Source organism: Pseudorasbora parva, chromosome 5, assembly GCF_024679245.1.
Source record: "Pseudorasbora parva isolate DD20220531a chromosome 5, ASM2467924v1, whole genome shotgun sequence".
Classification (NCBI taxonomy): Eukaryota; Metazoa; Chordata; class Actinopteri; order Cypriniformes; family Gobionidae; genus Pseudorasbora; species Pseudorasbora parva.
Window position 1 is genome coordinate 39,732,758 of NC_090176.1, and position 11,094 is coordinate 39,743,851.

General features: G+C 41.7%; 1 protein-coding gene across 1 annotated transcript; it reads left to right on the top strand.

Moving 5' to 3' along the window:
* The first annotated feature begins 362 nt into the window (after positions 1 to 362).
* Positions 363 to 10,720, top strand: LOC137075561 (sterol 26-hydroxylase, mitochondrial-like). The gene is made up of 9 exons (XM_067444270.1): positions 363 to 627; positions 2,848 to 3,038; positions 3,238 to 3,437; positions 4,375 to 4,572; positions 4,683 to 4,846; positions 9,301 to 9,467; positions 9,593 to 9,674; positions 9,759 to 9,959; positions 10,044 to 10,720. The coding sequence occupies exons 1-9, from the start codon at positions 388 to 390 to the stop codon at positions 10,176 to 10,178; spliced, it is 1,578 nt and encodes a 525-aa protein (XP_067300371.1). The 5' UTR covers positions 363 to 387; the 3' UTR covers positions 10,179 to 10,720.
* The last annotated feature ends 374 nt before the right edge of the window (positions 10,721 to 11,094 follow it).

Consider the following 11,094-nt stretch of genomic DNA (forward strand, 5'->3'; position numbering starts at 1 on the left):
TACATATTAACACTTTTATGTGCCTTATTCTTCTAATGATTCAACGTTGTCATCAGTTATTCCTTACACTAAAGAATTCTTATGTTCGGTTCTTTACAAATGCAGTCTTAATTTTATTTTTTTTGCACTACTCAAAAGTAGTCAATCATTTTTTTTAGTTACAAGGATAAGTAAATAATTATATTTTTGAGTGAAGTTAATATCTATTATCTCCAGAGTTGAAGTATCATTATGTGCTTGAGAATGATATTTGACCTTTAAAAAAAACTGTAAAACTGTTCCATTACAACAGATAGTGAAGGGTTAACTAGAGGCTTATGCCCCACCTTCTTCTCTTTCATGTAAAAGAGGATCGGTGTTTTGTTCACTCTTCTCCTTGCTTCCATAATGGCTGTTCGTTTTGCAGTGAGCTCTGCAAAAAGAAGGATTGGATTATGTTTTCTGAGGCCCACAACAGCAAGCACGGACATCAGGAGAGGGGCAGTGGGAAATGCTGCTGCTTCTGTCACTGTCCAGGACAGCCAGGGGAAGCTCAAAACTGTGGCTGACCTCCCAGAGATCAAAACATTTAAGCTGTTATACAGACTGATCTTTAAAGGGTACCTGAATCGCATGCATGAGCTACAGGTACTGAGAGATATGCAGCTGTAGTTTATTTATTATGTGACTGTAACTGCAGGACTGTTAAAATGACTTCTGCCTCACTTTATGTACTCAGACTGGCACTGTTTTTCCTTTACAGACAATGTATATATATATACATTGTCTATATATATATATATATATATATATATATATATATATAGATAGATAGATAGATAGATAGATAGATAGATAGATAGATAGATAGATAGATAGATAGATAGATAGATAGATAGATAGATAGATAGATAGATAGATAGATAGATAGATAGATAGATAGATTTTTTTTGTTTGTTTGCATAAATTAATCAACCTCAGTCCTGATCAAAACTTCTAAATGTTTTTTTTTTTTTTTCAGGATTTTAACACTTTAATTACCAAATTCATTAATGATGTCACTGATTTGGGAAGAAACACACACAATTACTTAATTTAATTGTGGACTGGATTTTTTTTTACCTTCTATTACAGTCTTGGACATGTCAAAGTTTAGAAATAACATTGGCTCTAATGCATTGCTAGTTTTTGTGCAGCATTAGATTTAAATATTTTCTCCCTCATTTACTGTCCGTGGCTGTTTTTGCCCCATTGACTTCCATTATAACCACATTATTTGAAAGCAAAGCCATGACACCATATACAGTTGGGATTGGGAAGAGGTAAAAAGTTAAATTTTTACAGTTATGGAGTTTTATATGGACTTAATAATATATTACAGCATATTATTGTGTGTGTGTGTGTGTGTGTGTGTGTGTGTGTGTGTGTGACCTTTGAACACTTGCCTGAGAAAATCAAAATAATGCACCTCAGCTCTCATGACTATGGAATAAACGAAAACAAAGTGTGCGTATTTAAGCACCTGCTGCCTTTTGATGGTGAGAAGTGCAGACTAAACAAAAACAAAAAAAGATAAGTGGATTTAAACTCTTGCGTGCCATCCCGTTGGTCATTTGATGGTGAGAAGAGCAACATGAGAAGGGGCTTGAATTGTACTGAAGTTTTAGAAATGATTATGCAGCCTGACCCCTCCAGCAAGCTGCAGGATGGATCATCTTCTGCCTCTGACACCACAGACTCAGGAGAGTCAGAGCCGTGACTCCCGGCGCAAGATTCAGAACATGGATTCTGTGTTCAATTTTTTACGAAGGAGATGACTGACCTCATTGTCAGTATGACCAATCTCCATGGGTGCCGCACAATAAGAAACTGAACCGGGGTGAACTCCTTCGGTACAATTCAAGCACTTTCTCTTGTTGCTTTTCTCACCATCAAATGACCAGCAGGATGGCATGCAAGTGTTTAAATCCACTTATCTTTTTTTGTTTAGTCTGCACTTCTCACCATCAAAAGGCTTTGTTTTTGTTTACTCCATGTAGTTTTGAGAGCTGAGGGGGATATTTTGATTTTCTCAGACACTGGTAAGTGTGCAAAGGACACACATACACTCACAATAATATGCTCTAATAAAAGCAAGAAAAAGCTTTTTTTGTTTTTGCACAGCCCTGGTTATCAACTGTAAAAATTACAAATTTTACCTCTTCCCAACAGGGAAAACCATCAACAATCAAAAATGCATGACTATGGTGTCATGGCATTGCAATCAAATAATGTGGTTATAATGGAAGTCAATGGGGCAAAAAGAGCCACGGACAGTAAATGAGGGAGAAAATATTTAAATCTAATGCTGCACAAAAACGAACAATGCATTAAAGCCAACGTTGTTTCTAATCTTTGACATGTCCAAGACTGTGATAAAAGGTTAAAAAAAAATCCAGTCCATAGTTACATTTTATATTGAAAATAAGTCATTTTGTCGTTGTTTTTCCCCAAATCAGTGACATAATTTATGATATTGGCAATTAAAGAGTTAAAATCCAAAAACATTTTATAAAAAATGTTGTTATTTTGATCAGGACTGAGGTTGATTAATAAATGTATGCAATAATATATATATATATATATATATATATATATATATATATATATATATATATATATATATATATATATATATATATATATATATATATATATATATATATTTGAACAATGCACAAGGGTTAAATAATTCAGTAGCCTATACTTGTTTAATCGTTACTCTGAACCAGTTTGAAGATACAATCTAATTTAGCTAAAAATTTACCGGATTGTTCCTTCACTTGCACATCTTGTTTGTTCTTCACCTCTTGTTTTTCATCTCTCCAGTTATATGAAAAACAGCTCTATGGCCACTTGTTCAAAGTGAGTGCTGGAAGCTTCCAATCCATTTCAATAAACAGTGCCGACTTACTAGAGGAACTCCTTAGAAAAGAGGATAAGTTTCCTTCCAGAGGAGACATGACTCTGTGGACAGAGTACCGTGACATGAGAGGCATCGGCTACGGCCCTTTCACAGAGTAAAAGCATTTGACACAATGGTTTTGTATCCATAACGTTTGTTTTGAAACTTTATACATTATATAAGACTAATCATGTCAGGAGATTTTACGAGGCCAAAGTCCATTTGCCTAATGTAGCTGTGTGGTGTAATGTAAACTTATCAGGTTATGTTGTGTTTTTGTTGCTCTTTTGAAAAGTGAGTGTGTTTTTTAACAGAGAAGGAGAGAAATGGTACAAACTGCGGACAGTGCTGAACAAACGCATGCTGCATCCAAAAGATTCGGTTCAGTATGGAGATGTGGTCAATGCAGTGGTCACAGACTTCATCAAACGGATTTACTATCTGCGGGAAATGAGCCCGACTGGTGATCTTGTCCCTAACTTGACCAATGAGCTTTACCGCTACTCCCTTGAAGGTACTTTCCCTCCATAAGCACTTGATTTGTCTCATTTTTAACATTTAATTAGCTAATTTGGTGCTTAAATAAATATATATATATTATTTTTAGTGTTGAAAACAGTTACTTAATATTTTTTGTTAAACTTTGATATGTTTTTTCTTCTTCAATGAATGGAAAGTTCATGAAATGTCATTGAGATATGTCACTAAAATTATACTTTCTCATAATAATTGACGTTAAAACAATATTTTTCATTAAAATGACTGATACAGGTTACAGCGGAAGGTATTTTTATGACAGTAAAAATGTATCATTTTAATGACACATCTTGTTATGAGAAAAAATGTCATTTTAATGAATCGCATAGCATCTAAACATCATAACATATTTTTTCAAGAGAAAACATACACTGTCTAAACGTGTAACATATTGCAACATAACTGAGAGGAAAAAAATATGTGGCAATGTGTCACTGTATAAAACAGCAGCATTTATTTATTTATTTTTACTTTATGTGTCTTTGCTGAATAAAAGTACTGAAATAAAATATCACCAAACCTTTGAATGGTATTGTAGAGGACACAGCAGACCCCTTTATCCATGACTATATTCACAATCACATTTGTTTTGACAATATTGCTAATATTTTAAGTATTACTTTTTTTTAATATTAAGTTGTTTTATTTAAAAAGTTCCTTTAGTGGCATCCTTCTGTTATAATCCCTGATATAATGTCATGCACCAGAAACACGATGTGCATTGGGTGCTGGGCAGTGAAAATTCCTATTATAGTCATCCATTTTATAGAACAAATTTCAGTCTTTACATTAGCATTAGCTATTATTACAATTAATGTGCATGCCATTTTATCATGCGTGCCAACCAATAGCATAACACATTTCTGTGTGCCACAATAATTGTGAATTTTCTGCCTGATCCTTTTCTCATACAGGAATCTCATCCATTCTTTTTGAGACACGTATTGGCTGTCTAGAGAAAGAAATTCCTGCAGAGACACAAGATTTCATTAACTCTATTGCACAAATGTTCACCTACAGCATGCCTGTGGTGGTGCTGCCCAAATGGACTCGCAATTACTTGCCATTTTGGCAGTGGTATATCAATGGCTGGGAGGGCATATTCAAATTCGGTAAGCTTATTAGTTCACACATCTTCTTCAGATAGAGTACAAGAGATACAGGCGTGTTATCCAGTGTGATTTATGTATTGCACTTTTATGGATTTATGGATTGCGCACAGCTGGAAAGTTGATTGACATGAAGATGGAGGCCATTCAGAGGCGTTTGGATGTAAATGAGGAGGTTGCTGGGGAGTACCTCACCTATCTGCTTTCCAATGTTAAAATGAGCAGTAAAGATGTTTATGGAAGTATTTCTGAGCTGCTGTTGGCTGGAGTGGACACAGTAAGAAAAATGTACTTTTAGTTTTGGCCATTTAAACAAAATAAACAGATCAGGCATAAAATTTTGAAATAATATTGTATTGGTCCCCCTTTGCTTCTCGTCTGTTTGATCAGTCTAGGCACGGGCAGCCTTCGCTCTCAATGTGCATCAGTGATGTTCACTGTTCCTTCCTTGGCCCACTTTTGATAGATTTGGCCACTGCAGACCAGGAGCTGTTACAAAACAGAGTGGACACGGAGAACTAGGAACAGTGAAATACAAAGTTTATTGATATGAACCAAGATGAGATCGTCAGAGGTGAGTGCAGGCAAGATGACCCCAAGCAGAGTGATACTGGGGTAATACGATATGTGTTTGTTGCAGGGGAATGGCGGGATGGCAGACTGAGACGCTGGAGTGATGGAGACAAGGAGCCAGGAGACAAGATGTGGAAACACTCGGGAGACAAGGAGACAGGTAAATATTCAGGTGAGTCCGTAGCAGTAAGCATAGGCAGTAGCGTGTGCAAACGAGATCGGACAGTGACTGACTGGTCAACGGGGCTTAAGTGCAGATGGTGATTAGTGTGCTGATGAAGTGCAGGTGCATGTGATCAGTACTCTGGTGACTGTGAGCGTTGTGTCTGGGAGAGGGTGGAGCCTGGCGTGCTTGTAACATTATAATCCCCCCCCCCCACACACACACACACCACCCCCCACGGCCATCTCCAACGCCGTGGTGGTCTACCTCTACCCTGAGGCGCCGGTCAATTTGGATGAGTGGAGTGGAAGGTCTCAAGTAGATTCGGATCTAGGATGTCATGTCTGGGTACTCATGATCGCTCTTCTGGGCCGTAACCCGTAAGAAGAGGAGGAGGGGGCTCCGGGGTAACGCCAGGCTCTGTGGAAACAGAAACAGATGGATGATGAGGCTTTAACAGTGACACATGGAATGTGGGGTGATTCCAGTATTGTGGAGGTAGCTGTAGTTTGTAAGTTACCGGATTGATCTGCTGCAGGATGGTAAAGAGGCCAACGAATCTGGGACTCAACTTCCTGCACTAAAGACGCAGTCAGATGTCACGGGTGGACAGTCAGTCCTTCTGCCCTACTTGGAACGAGGGAGTTTTGGAGCGGTGAAGGTCGGCTGTCATCCTGCATCTGCGGAGAGTCCTCTGGAGTTGATGGAGTCCCAGACCCTCTCACACTCCCGGAACAAATAGTCGACAAAAGGAACATCGGAGGGTTCCCCTGACCAGGGGAACAGTGGGGGTTGATAGCCGAGTATGCACTGAAACGAAGTGAGACTGGTGGTAGGCTGGTGAAGAGAGTTCTGTGCATACTCAGCCCATCCTAGGAACTGGTTCCAGGAGTCCTGGTGGCCATGACAGGTACGGAGGAAACGCCCTATCTCCTGGATCTTGTGTTCTTTCTGCCTGTTCGTCTGGGGATGGTATCCGGATGACAGGTTCACGGTCACATCTAGGAGGGAAAAGAAGGCTTTCCAAACCTTAGAAATGAACTGCGGACCTCTGTCCGATACGTTGTCTTTAGGGATGCCATAATATCGGAAGATTTGGTTGAACATCAGTTCCGCTGTTTCTAGAGCAGTGGGTAGACCTCGGACTGGAATGAGACGGCAGGACTTGGAGAAACGGTTTACCACTACTAATACACAGGTGCAGTTCTCGGAGACTGGCAGGTCTGTGATGAAATCCACTCCCAGGTGTGACCATGGACAGTTGGGGACGGGCGGCCAATGGAGTTTGCCAGCTGGTAGATGACGAGGACTCTTTGCCATGGCGCATTCCTGACATCCCTGCACGTACCTTCTGACATCAGCTGATATCCGGGCCACCAGAAGCGTTGGCATAGCAGTGAGAGAGTTTCATTGACCCCAGGGTGACCAGTGCCCAGAGAGGTATGTGATGAGGGGATAAGCGGAATGCGACGAGGTCAGGCAACGAACTGCAGGTTTGGAGGGCAACCCGGCGGAACGTGGGTGGAGGCATTGGTAGAGGGCATGGTCTCTTCTGACCAGGTGATTGAAGCGACGAAGAGCTGAGCAGGAAGAATGGGTTCTGGGTCTTCTGTGTTTGCTTCTGGACTGTGGATACATGAAAGGGTATCTGCCTTGATGTTCTTGGCACCCGGTTGATAAGAGATGTTGAAATGGACCCGGGTGAAGAAGAGCGCCCATCGCGCTTGCCTGGGATTTAGCCGTTTGTTCTTGTGGAGATAACTCAGGTTCTTATGATCGGTGAGTACCAGAAATGGGTGTTTGGTGCCCTCTAACCAGTGCCTCCATTCCTCCAGCGCCGGCTTGATGGTGAGGAGTTCACGGTTACCGATGTCATAATTGATCTCCGCCGGGTTAAGTTTGCAGGAGAAGAAGGCACATGGATGGAGGCGACTGGGATTCCCCTGCTGCTGAGACAGGACCTCTCCCACCTCGTCCACCTCAACGACGAAAGGGAAGGGGAGCGGTGGTGAAGGCATTCTTCAAGGCTTGGAAGGCTTCGTGGCAGCTGGAGTCCAGGACAGAGACTTGGGCTTGTTACGGAGGAGGCTGGTGAGTGGACTGGAGATGGTACTGTACTGGTGGATGAATCGTCAATAGAAATTAGCGAAACCAAGGAATCTTTGGAGCTCTTTCACGGAGGATGGAGTCGGCCAGGACTGGACGGCTTCCACCTTCCCCTCGTCCATCCGGATGCCACTGCGGTCGATGTTGTACCCGAGGAACTGCACTGAGGGCTGGTGGAATGTACACTTCTCGGCCTTTAGGTACAGGTGGAAGTCCCTCAGGCATTGGAGGACCTGCGCAACGTGTTGGCGATGTACGGCCAGGCTCCGGGAGTAGATAAGGATGTCGTCGATGTAGACCAGCACAAACTTATGGAGGAACTCCCGGAGCACCTCATGGATGAAATCCTGGACTACGGAGGGGGCGTTGGTGAGTCCATACGGCATGACGAGGTAATCATAATGGCCAGTGGGCGTGACAAAGGCGGTCTTCCACTCGTCCCCCTCACGTATCCAGATGAGGTTGTACGCACTGCGGAGGTCCAGCTTCATGAACACAGTGGCAGCATGGAGATGTTCCAGGGCAGCTAGGACGAGAGGAAGGGGATACCTGAACTTGACAGTTATGTTTTTGAGTCCCCGGTAATCGATGCAGGGCCGCAAGCCTCAGTCCTTTTTTGCCACAAAGAAGAACCTCGAAGCAGCAGGGAAAGTAGATGGACGGATGTAGCCTTGCTCCAGTGGCTTCTTGATGTACTCCTCCATGGCCTTCTCCTCCGGGAGTGACAGAGGGAAGATCTTTCCTTTGGGCACTGGTTTACCGGGCAGCAGATTAATGGCACAGTCCTATGGTAGATGGGGAGGCAGCTTGGAAGCCCGTTGGGGACAGAAGACATCGCTGAAGGGGGCGTAACAGGACGGGAAATCCACAGAACGTTGCTCTACCGGACTTTCGATGGATGTGGCGCAGACATGGAGATCTTGGGAACGAGGAGAGGGATGTACCGGTTAAGATGGGAAGCAGTCCTGGAAACAGGTGTCGCCCCACTTCAGGACTTCCCCCATCTTCCAGGAGATGACTGGGCTGTGCTACTCTAACTATGGGCGCCCTAAGATGATGTCAGCCGTGGACTCCTACAGAACCAGCAGATACTTAACTGCTTAATACCAACTTAAATGCCAATGGGGCCGACGGTGCAACTGACCTGCCTCCGACTGAGAGGACATGGAGAACTGGGAACAGTGAAACACAGAGTTTATTGATATGAACCAGGATGAGACTGTCAGAGGTGAGTGCAGGCAAGATGACCCCAAGCAGAGTGATACTGGGGTAATACGATATGTCTTTATTGCAGGTGAATGGCGGGATGGCAGACTGAGACGCTGGAGTGATAGATCGATGGAGACAAGGAGCCAGGAGACAAGACGTGGAAACACTCGGGGGACAAGGAGACAAAGGTAAATATTCAGGTGAGTCCGTAGCAGTAAGCATAGGCAGTAGCGTGTGCAAACGAGACTGGATAGTGACTGACTGGTCAACGGGGCTTAAGTGCAGATGGTGGTTGGCGTGCTGATGAAGTGTAGGTGCATGTGATTAGTACTGTGGTGACTGTGAGCGTTGTGTCTGGGAGAGGGTGGAGCCTGGCGTGCTTGTAACAGCAGCATCCCATAAGTAGCCATTTTGGAGATGCTTTGACCTAGTCGCCATCACAATTTGACCCATCAAACTTGTTCAAATCCTTATGCTTGCCCATTTTTCCTGCTTCTAACACATCAACTATGAGGACAAAATGTTCATTTGCTGCCTAATATATCCCACCCACTAACTGTGATTAAGAGATAATCAGTTATTCACTTCACCTGTCAGTGGTCATAATGTTATGCCTGATCTGTGTATATAACAGTTTTAAAATGACAGATCATAAGGCTTTGTTTCTCTTCATATTCTAGACCTCCAACACCATGATGTGGGCACTATATCTTCTCTCAAGAGATCCAGAAGCTCAAGAGGCTTTGTATCAGGACGTAACCAGAGTCTTAAAGGTTGATAGAGTCCCAACAGCACAGGAAGTGAACAGCATGCCTTACCTCAAAGCTGTGATCAAGGAAGCACTAAGGTGGAGTATTAAGTTGTGTAACATCATGGTATATCTTTGAGAAGCCAAAATAAAATTTGACAATTTGCTAAACAGCAAATTCTGCAGCATATTATAATGTCTTTGCACATGTAATTTTTGTGCAGGATGTATCCTGTGGTTCCTTTGAATTCTCGTATTATTGCAGAAAATGATGTCATCATTGGTGGACACCTTTTCCCTAAAAAGGTAAATTGCCATCATGTTGTTTGGAAGAAAGAGGAGTTGCCAGTTTAGAAATGTACATCACTAAATCAGCTGTTTTTTTAACAGACTACATTCACTCTGTGCCACTATGCAATCAGCCGTGATGAGAAAGTCTTCCCAGAACCACAGAAGTTCAAACCTGATCGCTGGCTCCGAGATGGCAGAACAAGACCAAACCCATTTGGGTCAATCCCGTTTGGCTTTGGAGTCAGAGGCTGTGTTGGCCGTCGCATTGCTGAATTGGAGATGTATCTGGCTTTGGCAAGGGTAAGAGAAACAGACATATTTACTTTTGATTTTGTGCCATACCGTACATTTATAATTGTGCTTTTTGATTGCTTTTCATTCTAGATAATCAAGTTGTTTGAAATCAGACCAGACCCAACTGTAGGTGAGGTTCAGTCACTTAATCGCACAGTGCTGGCGCCAGACAGACAAGTTAACCTCCACTTTGTGGAGAGACTGAAGACACATTCTGAAGCATAGCTAAAGAAGACCACGGCTCCAGCAAGACATAAGCTCCATGTGTACATGCGAAAATTATCAACTGAAGTGAATCATGTGAACTTCTTTATCTCCATTCGAATATGATTCTGCACATTCTATCAACACCCTGTATTACACTGTGAAAAACACCCCCCCCCCCACCCCCCACCAAATTTTACATAGCTCTTGCCTTTAAATTGTTCTTGTGCCCTGTATTTTATTATGCTGATAGACAGTGCACAGAATAAATGAGTACACCCCCTCTGAAACTTAACAAATTTAGCAATTACTCTTTACTTAGAAGACAAGTTAGGGTTCTTTAGAGCTATAATGTTCCAAGAAGTCTGCTTGTTTGATATATATGTTTAATACATTTACATTTTTTGCCATCCTTCTATGAATTGTATTAGTGATCATTAAGAAAGTACATCTTTTGTATTTGTTCTGAGGGGGTGTACTCATTTATGCTCTACACTGTAGTCATGTATTTTGTGAACTTCAATTAAGAAATTAATTAAACGTTTTAATAAATCCAAACGTGTTTGTTTTATTATTGTTAAGTATTAGGGGAAGGGGATTTGTAAATATATCAATGTGATTATATATATCTCACAACACAGTGGGGAAAAATTAAAATACAGCTGATAGGAATTAAATTAAATTATGGAACAAATGAAATTACTTGTGTATCACATTTGACAAATAAATTTGTATCACCCATCCATCCATCCAATGTATATATTACATATTAACACTTTTAAATACCTTATTTTTCTAAAGATTCAACAGGCTATCAATTATTCCTTACACTAAAAAATATATATGTTCTGCTCTTCATTTTTTATACACACTACTCAAAAGTAGTCAAGACAATGTTTTTTGTTTGAGGGTGAGTAAATAATTACCTTTTGGAGTG

Excerpts from the sequence above, each read along its gene's own strand:
- LOC137075561 (XM_067444270.1), top strand. The coding sequence starts at position 388 with ATGGCTGTTCGTTTTGCAGTGAGCTCTGCAAAAAGAAGGATTGGATTA. Across the intron at positions 628-2,847 it reads ATCGCATGCATGAGCTACAG|TTATATGAAAAACAGCTCTA; the intron begins GTACTGAGAGAT and ends TCATCTCTCCAG. Across the intron at positions 3,438-4,374 it reads TTACCGCTACTCCCTTGAAG|GAATCTCATCCATTCTTTTT; the intron begins GTACTTTCCCTC and ends TTTCTCATACAG.